The following is a 13,390-nucleotide window of genomic DNA, read 5'->3' as shown; positions in this document are numbered from 1 at the left end:
GCTGTAAGGGAAGCGATAATGGAAGCAGTGAATTCAGAGCGGGCGGATGGCAGCAATCTGTCATCTGGGGGGGAGAGGGCACGTGGAAGGCAGGGAAAGGAAGAAGCTAGAGTGGGGTGACAGCAGAGAATAAATAGAGAGGGGAAAAATACCGCATTGAGGGGACTCACGATAGCCATAGAAACATCTGTGGAGACTGTGCCTGGGAACAGTAGAAAATAAGTTAAAAAATACGAATAACCTCCTTGGTCCTTAAAAAGAGTCTCAAGTTGTCTTTATCGTGATTTATGTTACCAGACCTCCTCAACAGAATTACAGTCGCGTAATCCACAACTGCTGTTATTTATTCTGGATAAAGAAGGCAATTTTGACTGTGATCTCCCTTGACATTTCCCAAGGTCTACTCCTGTCTCATACCTTTCATCATCATGTACTTCTTCGAGGCAATCAGCGGCTCTCTTACCTCTCTCAAAAAGAAACATGCATTTCAGTCGCTTACCCTGGACCAGAGTGACACAGACGTTACAGGTTAGGGGAGATCAATTGCATAGCCCTGCTCCTCTTCACCTGGGAGGATCTTTGATGCGTTGACAAGGTTGGAATCTAAATAAGACATTAACCCACTGTATCGCAGTGGCTAAGGTGGCAGGAAGGAAATAAAATAGCGTCTTATTCAACAAGGTATCCTCCCTTTTTCATTTTACAGTCCGTGTCAATGGCAGTTGGAACTAGTAGACCTGCATTAAAATTACATATTACTTATATAAGTGGGAGCTATAAATATCACAAACAGTAAAACTAAAATTGCACTGAGGTTCAGGAGACAGTATGTCTAAAACCTACAAAATTAAGGACATTTAGAGGAAAGCCTCAATATCCATCTGCCCTTAATTTACCTCATTATTCTTGGTTGTCAGAGAATGATCTCAGTACTATGTTAATGTAATTTAATGGCTTTTTCTTGCAAGGTTGGCTCAGATCTGAGTTGGACCACAGTAAAGGTGCAGCGGTATTTCCTTGGGTATGTTGGTTTAGATGAAGCAGTAAGGACAGAATGAAGCAGTTATTGTCACTGCAGTCAGTAAATGTCGTTGAGTATCTCCTTTCAAATGTTTTTATATTAATATAGTCTTGCGGGTTCTTACTCCTTTTGTTTTCATTTGAAAATATTATAAATGTAAAGCTAGTATTGACTGTAGATGTGGCACTATTGATTTGGATCAGGGCCCTACACGCTAAGTTTGAGCTTGTTAAGAATGTATTAGTAAGTGTGATGACCTGTATGCTGGAAATGCTAATGCTGCATTAGGGATGTCCTCTCCTACCAGCCTGCGTGGGCTCGGGCCAGGCTTGCAATGTCTGTGTCTTCCGAGCACAACGTACGTCTCGGCATTTGCATCCCCTGGAGTGGAAATGACCCTGGACTACCAGGAGCCTGTGCTGTGACCAGCAGATCTGATTTTCACAGCTGCGCTCCTGGAAGCGAGACCAGTGCACAAGACTGAGGACGCCGTGTAGTTCTTAATTAGCCCTTTTGAGAAACAGAGTGTATTTGTGGCCTGGAGGTGCCTGCTCAGTGCCGCGGTGTGTGTATTTGTCTGAGGCAGGATTGTGCCAGACAGACCTTTTCCTGGAGTGTTTTAAGCTCTCCTTTGCCATCGCACCCATGAGTCTGACTGCCATACAGGATGACCTCATGAAGCTGGAGAAATCTGGCCCATCATTTTTCATTAGGAGTAGTTTTGTATTGAATCAATGGAAAGAATATTCCTGTGGTTAGGACTCAAGAGAAAGAGAGTTCCTGAATATGCTTTCTGGCAAACACGTATGATTTCCTGTGCGAAGGGAGAGATTGGTTTCACCTAAATTTAGCTTGGGCATCTAGCGTCACTCTGTAGTCAGCAGTTCCCCACGAGAGCCATTCATTTGACCTGAAACAGCTGAATTACCCTCTTTATTAACTGTAGAGAGAACCTTAGACCAGAAGTCCAGCCTCAAAATGACTTAACTGAGATGAAGCTGGATCCTAGCTTTCCTCTTAGCGATACACACGTAAGATGAGGTCAGTGGGTCCTGCAGGATCTTGTGAGTAGAAATATGCCAGTGGGGGTGAGATGCCCAAACACTGCTGTGAAGATGGCCTCTGAGGCTAAAGAATTGGAATCCCTTAATACAACAGGTTTTTTTGAAGTTAGTATGATTAAACAGTATTATTAGTCTTCTGAAAATAGTTGATATCTTTCATTTTAAAAAGTAATAAGGGCTCTATCTGTGGTGTTCTTGTGAAGGAAGTTGCATATTCAAGTTCTTCTTCACAAGATGATTGGACACTGATAGTTCAGGGACTCTGGAGACAAACCTAGCAATTGCTCTGTGCTCTGCAGTGCTGAGAGGCTGATGCAATACAGGGCGTGTAGGTGAATGTCCCTTTCCCTTTTTGAAAAAGGCAAGGGGATTTTTAATTTCTTGCTCTTTGGCATGAAGGAAACTCATAACTGTTCTTTACTGGGGCTAAAAGCACATCACAGATGTGGTTCAAAATCAGTTTATTCATTTCAAGCCTGTTTTGGCATGGGTTGGTATAGAAAGAAAAAAACAATTAAATCTGTTCTAAGTTCTCATTTGATGTTTTATTCTTTCCTCCTCATCATCTGTGCTTTTGCTGCTTTAATTGGTGTTTCAACTGCAATGGCTCTGAACATCCTAGGCAGATGCTGTCTTATAAACCCAATTATTATGTTTCTGTCTATGGTTTTTGCTGTGTGTGAGGTAGACTGAAAACTGGCTGAGCTGCTGGGATTAGAGGGTTGTGGTCAGTGGCACAAGGTGCAGCTGGAGGCCAGTCACTAGTAGTGTACCCCAGGGGCCAATAGTGGGGCCAATACTATTAAAGATCTTCATTAGTAACTTAGATGATGGGGCAGAAAGTACCCCAGGGAGTTTTCAGACAATACAAAGCTGGGAGGAGCAGCTGGATACACCAGATGGTCGTGCTGCCTTTCAGAGGCGCCCCGACAGGCTGGAGAATTGGACACGGGGGTCCTCATGAAGTTCAGCAGAGGGAAATGCAAAGCCCTGCCCCTGGCAAGGAACAGCCCCACGCACTCGTACACGCTGGGGGGTGACCAGATGGAAAACAGCTCTGCAGAGGCCGTCCTGGGGTTCCCAGTGGGCAACAGGCTGACCATGAGCCAGCAACGCATCCTTGAGGCAAAGAAGGCCACCAGCCTCCTGGGCGCTGCGTTAAGACGACTGTTGCCAGCAGATCAAGGGAGTTGATTCTTCCCCTCTACTTGGCTCTGGGCTCCCCAGTACGAGAGAGACACGGACATAGTGGAGCAACTCCGGCGAAGGTCCACAACAATCATTAAGAGCTTGGACTGTATTTTACACAAGGAGGTGCTGTTCAGCCTGGAGAAGAGAAGGCTCATCAGCAAGATGTTATCGATGTATATAATTACCTGATGGGTGGGAGCAAAGATGAGCCAGACTCTTCTCAGTGGTGCCTGCTGAATGGAGAAGAGGCAATGAATACAAACTGAAATACAGGGAATCCCATTTAGACATAAGAAAATCACTTCTTTGCTTTGGGGTTGGTCAAATGCCAGAACAGGTTGCCCACAGAGGTCTCCAGTCTCCATCCTTTGGATATATTCCAACCTGAATTGGCCGTGGTCCTGGGCAACCAGCTGTAGGTGGCCCTGCTTTGAGCAGGCGGGTTGGACTAGACCATCTCTAGAGGTGCCTTCCAACCTGCCTGCAGTTAGAGAATCACGGAATGGTATAGGTTGGAAAAGACCTTTAAGATCATCGAGACCAACCGTAAACCTAACACTACCAAGACCACCACTAAACCATGTCCATAACATGAACAGCTTTTCTTTGTGAGTGGTGGTTTCTCCTTTTTTTTTTTTTTTACAATTTCATTTCTTAAAATTTACAATTTTACATTTCATTTCATACAATTTCCCTTCTGAGGATTCCTACATATAAATGGTTTATGATTTTTAAAATGTGTACTAAGCTGTTAGTCTGTAGTTCCCCTATAAGCTTTTCATTCTAACTACAAATGTGCAAATAGTTTAGAAAAAGCCAGACAACCCCCATCCCACAACTGAGTTTATACTTCGGTAAATCAAATAAATTATTTTACCAACTTTCAGTCCAGGTCTTTATCCAGGCAGTTAACTGAGCTATTACTTTCAACTACTGAAAGATAATAAATTTGAAAAATTTAAAATAAAAATTGGGTGAGATTCCTCAAGTAGTGAATCTTCTTAAGTTAATTCCATACTACAATGCTCTACTATCTTGCATAGTTCATTGTAGCAGCTCGTTTCAATGTCTTCAAAAATCCATTTTAAATTTGTATGAAGTCAGAATATGCAGCTGCTAAAATTTTTAAATCTTGGTAATGACTCCTCAGTATTTTTCCCCATGTTTTCATTGTTGACGGAGTGTTCTTTGGTTGAAGTTTGTAATTATTTCAGTAAAAAAATTAAACAAAATTGTCGCTCATTGTGTGAGATGACACACAATTTGACAATGAGAACATTGCGAGTTTTGTGGCAAAACAGGTCATCAAAGGAAGAGCCGCCCCCACAGCCCCTTGGTCAAACAGAAAATATTAAAGACGTTCTTTTGGCCCTTTTAACCTCGCAGGTGGCCTCTTTCAGTAGCTGCCCTTGGTATAAATAAACAGACATAAAGAAAAATGGCAGTCTTTGTGGTAAATATTTATCTGGAGCAGTCTTTAAGTGTGACCAGCAGGGGAAACTTGTGGAGATCCTCTAAAAAATGGACACATTTGTTCTGGATTTCTGTGTTTTCTGAGTTACGATGAAGCACTTTATTGCCCAGTTGCAAATCACTTTTACTATTTGAAAGCCAGCTTTCAGGAGCCTTGGGACAAGTCCTCTCCATCAATAATCATTTGCCATCCAGCTGTTAGGTTTTTATTTTAAATTTAATTACTGCTGTGTATCATTTTCTAAACCAGTTGTCCTTCTGTTGTGCAATATTTTGGTAAATGAAGGGGCGTAGGAGGGGCTTGAGCCACGATATAGAAAGGATGTTTCATATTGGGTCTGAATCTGAACTTCAACTGTAGTTGCTTTATCGGCATCCTTTGAGAACCTTCACATAGCTGGCGTGTAAACTTTTAGTCATAGAAAATAACCGGATGCTTATGTTTCTACCAGCAAATTCCCCTTGCTACTACACTTCTTTGGGCATTTGCATGCCCAGTGTTTCTGACCATGCTGAACAGCGGAACGTTGTAGCCCATGAACCTGCCAGTGTGTGAATGAGGAAGCTCATACGAATGCCTAAAGGTTTGTGTGTGATCTGCCGTATTCAAAAGACTCATTTTTGAGGCAATAATTACTTTTGTGTTCTTAAAGACAAATTAATAAACATGCTAATATGGCCCGTAATGAAAACTGCATTTAAACATTCTCATATTCAATTCTCCCATTTAATTTTTTTGCTTCATTTTCAGTATAGGGAATTGCATTAGAGTTTTCTATTAATAAGTAAATTTTCTTTGATAGTTACTTGTAAAATTTGCTGTTTGTTAAATTACAGTTCAGAATGATGACAAATATAGAATTTGTGGCAGGAGATTAACTGGGAAATAACATAAGTTTTTATTTTATTTTTCTTCCAACTAGTAGCATAAGAATTTTTAAAAGGCAGCAGGATAGTATTATAGTTAGTGGTTTATGAAATGGTTTGGTGTATAAGTTTAATCTAGTAAAAGTAGCGAAACTTGACTCTGAATGTTTGATGTTACTGATATCTTAACTATGTATGTATGTACCCTATTAATATTTTGTGCAGTTTAAGAGGTACAATAGGCCCTGAAGTTTATAGGTGCTTTTGGGAGTTAGGTGGTTTTATAGAGCATGTTATTTTGAAAAGCATCTAAGGAACTCAATTTTTTTAGAAGCTTTGGCTGATCAACGGGAATATCAGCGTAGCCGATACTGAAGTTGCTCGATGCACGCTGAAGAATGGTGCTATAACTGGGTTCAGACTGTTTAGGCTCACAGAAATTAAGTTACGGCAGACTAATGGTCATGGCAGGGTGAAAGGAACAGTAAGTTGCTGGTTCTCCTGGTGCGAACTCCCACTGCTTGACGCTAGACGTGGGGATAGCTAGTTGGTGCGCTTGCATCCCTCTCGCTGTCCCCGAGCTCTACAGTTCATCCTCCTGTTGAACTGTGGGCGTGGATGGCACTACTTGCGGTTGCATACCACAAGTCAGTGTCCGCACAACGGAGATGATTTAATACAAAGTGGGTATAGGAGTACTGGGTGTGTGCTGTACTGAAATGCTGTGGGGAGCGGGCCACGGCAGGTCAGTGGTACTGTCGTGCACGCCTGGTGTTACGTTTGCGTGTACCAGCTGCCAGGGTGGGCATGGATGAGCTTTGAAGGGTTTCCAGTTTTGAATCCCTCTGCTTGTACATTGAAAATAATGATTGCAATGGGTTTGGAGCATGGGCCACTGATAGTTAAATATCATTTTCTGCCACTAAAAGAATTGAAAGGTTTTCTTTAAGTTCATCTAGGACCATGCTTTCTCTGCCATTTCATATTCCATCTTGACAACTGTAATTCGTCTCAAAATGTCAGCCATGCGTAGGGGGAGTAAGGACTACAAAACGCACATCACCAGCCAAACAAGGGAAATGAAAAAGACCTGACGTCAAACTGCACAGAGCGCTCTCCCATCTTCCCATTTCCTGGCTGAGGTCCTGTATGTTCCCTGCCACTGTAGCACCTCGACCACGTGCTCCAAGTGATAAACGTACACCACTATATTCCCCACCACGTCTCTTCACCACCCACTAGATTCAAACCATAAAATCTTGTCCTGAAAATAAATTATTCATTATTCAAACAATTGATACCATTTAAATTAGTTTACTTTGTGGTTTAGCTGATACTTAGCTTTCATAGCGCTGTGCCACAGTCTTGATAACAGCACTTCATCATGCCACGATGTACATGCCACAGCTTTTTGGCGTTGCATGTTAGAAGATACTCATAGCATGCTATCTAAACATGGGTTTTTTTCAGCAGAAAGCATAGGCTTTAGGCAGTAAATACTTTTTTTTTTTTTAAGGTGGACATGACAAGTCATAGAGGTAGTGAAGTGCCAAGGAAACCAGAACATTATTAATCTGTGATGTTCTACAAAGTTATTACAAATATATATTTACGTTACAGTGAACTTTTTGAAAATACACATGGGAACTTAAGGTGTGAAAAGTCCTGTACTTTTTCTCTTATACTTTATTTTACTTATAAGTTAAACTTAAGTTACTTATAAGTTAAAGCATAATTTAAACTCTATGCAGCAGAGCTCGTTCTAGGATAGGCAGCTTTACCTTGTAACCCTGTGCTTTACCTCTGCAGCGTTCCTCTGGCATTCACCCTCGTGAATCACAGCAGAGCAGTGTTGTCAGAGCTGCTCTTAAGCAAGCAATTTTCTCTCTGCCCACTCACCTGCCACTCCAGTTCATGAGGCAATCACCAACTGCAAGGCAAACAATCTAGCAAAGGTGCTCACTATACTACTTTTAAGACAAGTATGCCTACCGCACAGAGGAACTCATCTTACTGTAATATTTTGATATAAATGAAGGAAGCTGAAAAACAAAAACTCGAGTCCAACTTTAAAAATAATAAACTGAGGTAGTGTAAGAGAGTACGGTTTGGCTGAGTGTCGGGTCAGGTCCTCTGAGTGGCAGGAGAGGGGTGTTCTCCTCCTGTTGAAGCAAGGATTCAAATTTCTGTATATCTGACATGGAGAGTGTTTTGGCCCTTAGGTTTTTGGAGCTTCCGGTCTTTCTTTGGTCTGGGTGTTAGTGCTTCTGCAATTTCTTAATGCTGCTAAGGTGTTGTAGGAGTAGTCTTTCAAAGTGGAAGGCAAGTTAATTATTTTTGGTCCATAAAAACCAGGCAAAGAGAAATAACTGCGTATCATTTTCTCGGTCACTATGGAGAACGTAGTTGTGCTGGTGCAGTGCTCCAAGCCAAGACCCAGGGCAACTTCCCACTTGCTGGCAAGCAGGAGGGAGAAGGTCAGAAAAAGAAGCTGTGAATGGCGGGTAACCCCTAGCAATATCAAGGGCATAAAGGCAGGCAGCTCAGGAGCTTCTACTTGCAATTCTAGTAAACTTTTTTAAAAATTAGTTCTTTGTAAAGTTCTTTGTTTTAATGAGTTCTTTGTAAAGATTCAGTAATGAAAGTTGCATGAAGGAATGGCTCTCAAACACAAATATTAGTTAGTCTGCTTTCATGAGGTGATGCAGTGAAATCGGAGAAAGCTCAATTTGTGTTTGATGATATTTTTGTCTGCTGTATTATGTGCTGGAAGAAAAGTGCTTACCTTGTATGTGGCTTGGTTGTGGCAGAAGTGACGCTGGGATGCCGGTGCAGAATGTCGAGCACTTAATTCGGAGAAAGTCCTTGCTCTGTGGAAGCAATTATTAGGACTGCAGTAGGAGGCATCTGGTCATGTAGACGTAGCAATTGTATTCATCTAATGTATAACGGTTAATACATTGCAGCTCAGTGTGAACTAGAACCCCTTGTTGTAGACAAGCCCTTAAGTATTTAAATACTCAGGTCCCTTTTATTGAAATGTCTTGGAGTCCAACTTGGCCTCCGCGTGGTGACTATTGTAAATTTTCCTCATGAAACTGCATTACATTTCATCCTAATTAGCACTGCTGCTGTAGCCTTAGTAAAGAAACATTAGATTAAAAAGTACCAGAGGCTGAGTGCCCACATCCTCTCCTACAGGAATGAAATAAATTTCAGTCTTACAGTATTCACACAGCTGATTTAATTTGGCCTCTTTCTCTAGATGATGGCAGCAGTGTAGTAAGAAGCTCTTGCCATTATTACTTGTGTTTTACTCTGAAGTTATATCCATTCTGAGTGCTGTCAGGGTAGCATTTCTTATTAGCCCTGAAGTAAAGCAAACACGCTATTTCAGTAGCAAAGAAATTAAAGGTTAGTCAATAAATAGCAGTTACCAGCAACAAATTAAGATGAGAAACGTTTTATTGTGGAAGTAGGAATGAATGTTTCCTACTGTGAAATTGATTTTTTTTTTTTTATTGAAATCAAATATATAATTAAGATATTATTATGCACAGAAAAGGTTAGAAACCTTAACATCTTTTGTCCATAAGCCAAATATTGTAGTATGTTGATACCCATGCTGTGAGTTCCCCATTACTGCTCTGCCAGTAATTTCAGCCTGGCATCTAGACTAAATTGTCTCCCTAGGAGCCAAGAGGAAACACAGTTGATATGTGATCTCAGGCACGGGCCTTTCTTGAATGAATAAAAGCACTGTCACGTTTTACAAAATTACATCTGCTGGTTATATGCTGTGATCATCTCTGAATGAGGGAGAGGGCAGAGCTCATCTAAGTTATGGCACAGACCAGCAGTCGGAAGGAGCTCGATGGGATTTTACACAGACTTGTAGCTTCATTCAGATATGTTTCAGGTGCATGACAGAAACTGAAAGCAAGGTAATGATTATGACATGTCTACACAGTAATTTTTAAAGTAGGTATTAAGAAACAGGCACAACACACAAATTGCTAGCTAAAGCTTCGGAGCAGTGTATTCTGTGAATGAAGACGAACAAATGCGACAAGCGTCTGCCATGCAATGCTGAAAATGCAGTTGTCTGATCTGATCTTCTCTTCTCTGAGCAAAGCTGAAAAGGAAGCCCCGTCCCCTGGAGCCCGCAGGCTTCCCTTCAGGCACTGAGCTCCAGTGGCCCCAGTAAGCACAGCTGCGGCGCGAGAACTTCACGGTGTGGGCTGAGCCTGTCCCGTAGCACAGCAGCCAGTGTTGTAAATCCCTTCAGGATCACCATCAGGGCTTTAAGTAGGTGCGTCTCGCTTGGACGCCGTACCAGCCAGATACCCTTTGCTTTGCGCAGGTGATAAATCTGCAGCGATGCCGGGGGACCTGGCGCAGGGTGCTCCTTTCGGTGCCTGGGGGCCACAGAGCCTCCCCAGCCCGTGATTCCCCGGGTGGGCGGCGTGGCCGCCCGTGTGGGGATCTGAAGTCATCGGTGGTGCTGGAGGATTGTTTTCCCTTGCCCAGAGTTGGGGGGCCAGTAAAAGAAGGAACCCGAATACTCTGTTACTCATTCTGTGTGGCCGATAAGAGTATCTAAAGCATGTGCTGTTAGTTGACTTGTGGAAAAAAAATTGAAAACAAAACACTTGTTGAGAGCAATTATCTCTTAACATGTGAAACTTCAACAGTGGTGAATTTTAAAAATCTGTTGCTAAACTGGACAAAAATCATCGTTTATGCCTGCCTTTTATTGCTGGAGTGTCTGTTGCCACCTCAGCCTGAGCTCTGTAACTGTGTGTTGGTTTTTTTTTTTTTTCTACTCCATTCCTCATTTCCTTAAAGAGCTGATTCGTTGTGATTTATTGGGTACAAACTAAAAAGCTAAGTATTTTTCAGGATGTAAGTGGTGGTGGTTGTGAGAAGGAATGAAACTATAATTCTCCCCCACTTTATTTTACTTGAAGTATTTTCAGAGGGGAGGGGAGGATGTATTCTTTCCATTAGACCTCTCCTTTCTTAATCACCATTCCCTAATTAATTCCCTGGTTAAATATAAAGCAAGCGTTCGCTTTGAATAATGTTTTCCTGTGTGATTAAGTAAAGAAGAATTCCTTTCTTTTGTATGATGACTCATCGCCGGGGGATCTGGAGGGAGCCTGAGGGTGGATATTTGAGACTTTGGTCCCAGGTGCTCTTGTACCTTGGAGCTGTGTTCACTGTCAGTCCAGAGGTGAGAGGCAAAAGTGATATCGCATATCAACGGCACACAAAGAAAACTGTCTCTCTTGTGAAACCACGTACAGCTTTGGTTTCCACTGGTGGAAAACTGACTCTGGCTCACGGAAATGCAAATCTCTAGAAAACATGTGCAGCTAGGAGAAATGTAAATTGTCGTTCTTGCTGGCACAGTGTATGTAACCATCTTTTGTTGCATAATGCATTTTCTTTGGTGTCCAAGCTGCCCAAAAATGTACCCTTTCTTTTCACCCAGCACCTTCTAGTTCCTCTCCCTGCACCAGTTTGCAAGCCTTTGAGTTCTACCGGTACAGCTGTGTTGGGTCACACCATAAACCACATGTCTGAAAGAACTGAGGTTACGAATGAAAGGGTCTGAAACAAAAGAGGAGGTTATAGTGAAGGAGGGCATGGCAAAGAGACAGGGCAGAGTTTAAGCTGGCCAAGCTTATTTTACTACTGAAGAAACATTGTCTAAATCTACCCAGAGAACGTGACTTTTTTTTTTTCCTACCGTACTAGCTTATGGTGTTAATTTTTAGCTCATGGCATTAATTTTTAGCTCAAAAGGCAGTTTTCATAATGATTCTGGGTTCAAATGTTGCTCATAGCTCAAGATGAGAAAAAGAATGGGGCTTTATTAACATGGCAGCAAGGAAAACATATGGAATATGTTTCATATAATGACATGAAAATGGCTGTGAATTGACTGCCGTAACAGTGAAGGCTACAACATGTAATCTCCGGGTGTTGAAAAACAGGCGCTTAAAAATACCCTTGGTTTAGATAAAAAGTTCGGCAAACAGAAATACCACTGATATTTTTTCTTTCATTTGTTTTACAGGCATTTCCCTGTATTTCAACAGGAATTTATGGTAAGTAAGACCTTACATGTCGCTTATTGCTTATTCAGTTTTTCCTATTATTACTATTTTAAACAGTGATACTTCTTATCAGATGTCTCGTCAGTCATTTTGGCTTGCGAATCTGTTTATACTGTGTTAAATAACAGAGACCCATAGCCTTTGACTGTGACTGAATACTAGTGTGCTGATAAGTGGGATACTGTTGTGCAGCCCTTAGCACAACCCTTAGCCTGTGAGCCGAGACCCACAACTGTGATTACGCTACTACAGCTCCGATAACTCTTAAACACACTGCTGTGGCTTCAACGGGGAAAACCAGGGTTTTGGCAAAATCTTCCATCCAGAAGGCAAGCAAGTAAGACTCCTCAGTGCCCAAGACTGGGGAAAAAGTATGTTTTCCTAAAGCAAACTTGCTAGAATAACATGAAGTTGTCTTAGCTCCCTTGAGTTGTGCTTCCACATTTTTAGTTTATTAATTTACATGCAAATTAATACTGCCTGAAGAACTGGAGAGAAAGGGTTATTATAAAAGTTGGTCACTTGCTTTGTTGTAATCTTAAGGTAATCCATCACTAATAGTCAGCTGCTTTTTTGGTTGACATTGTGGAAGAAGTGGGCATGATATTTGAAGGAGGAAAAAGAAAAGCTATTTGGAAAAAAAATATGGAGAAATTTGAGACAAGATGCAAACTTACAAGGGGACAAAAATATTTTTTTCATTTAAAAAGAACGTAGGCTGATTTTTCTTTCATTTATGTTAACTAAATGCACACAAATGATAGGTTGGATTACGTGTACAACTCAAGGGTTTTAGAGAAACACGCTAAGCAGCAATAAATAAAAAAATGCAGTCATCATGTATCACCATAGTATGACATAGCTGCTGCTGCGTTAAAATAACATATAGTAATTATTAGATAAATTAATTTGAGTTTTGACTAATCAGATACTGCAGATGCAGGGGAAAAAGTGACAGGAATATTTAGGGCTGTTTCTTCTTTTTCAAGGACCTCTTATTTAAAATTGATTGTTTGATGATGGTAAATCTGAATTAGGCTTCAGAAGGTAGAATCTAAATTACTTTGGGTGCTGTATCCTTTTCTACTTGAACTGCACTTTCTTTATTGCAGAAGAACATGCGGATGCCATTTCCACAAACACTAGAAGTCACGGAATATGAATCTGGTTTCAGATAAAGCTCTGCCTTGGTCTTCAGTTCAGGTCCCCCTCTTGAACTTTCAGGGGACCTCTGCATTTTAGTTCTTGAATCTTTGGCTTCAATCTTGATCTTTAACATAGACACGTTTTTGTTATTAGTTTACAAAAACAGGCAAGATATGGTGTAAGTACATGGAAATTACTAGTAAGTGGAATGTACAAATAATAACAGTTCATTTTACTTTAGAATTGGCCTAGTTAATAGAAGAGGTCTCAGCAGGTGAGGAATATGGTTCCCTGAAGTCAGTAAAGAAAGTTGGAAAGGATATCTGGTAGGAATCTTGAGTTTTCTTTTCCTGAGGTAACGGATGCTTTTCTTGAAGTTAGCATTGATTTTAGCTGGAAAGCTGTGGCATTACTGAAACGTTATATAGTATGGTGGATGCCTTTAGTAATTGTTTGCTGTTTTCACCTTTGGAAATGAATTAAGACGCACTTCTAAAATATTC

The 13,390-nt window shown here is 41.2% G+C and overlaps 1 protein-coding gene across 4 annotated transcripts in view; it reads left to right on the top strand.

Annotated features, from left to right (window-relative positions):
- Window positions 1-13,390, top strand: part of MACROD2 (mono-ADP ribosylhydrolase 2) — an 899,949-nt gene that overhangs the window by 595,663 nt on the left and 290,896 nt on the right. For all 4 annotated transcript variants that reach the window (XM_075496893.1, XM_075496891.1, XM_075496892.1 and 1 more), the window contains exon 7: window positions 11,702-11,732. In XM_075496893.1, the coding sequence (XP_075353008.1) occupies window positions 11,702-11,732 (31 nt within the window). The remainder of the gene's footprint in view (window positions 1-11,701; window positions 11,733-13,390) is intronic.

Source organism: Mycteria americana, chromosome 3 (assembly GCF_035582795.1).
Source record: "Mycteria americana isolate JAX WOST 10 ecotype Jacksonville Zoo and Gardens chromosome 3, USCA_MyAme_1.0, whole genome shotgun sequence".
NCBI lineage: Eukaryota > Metazoa > Chordata > Aves > Ciconiiformes > Ciconiidae > Mycteria > Mycteria americana.
The sequence above is the reverse complement of the archived record's forward strand: the minus strand, read 5'-3'. Positions and strand labels throughout refer to the sequence as shown.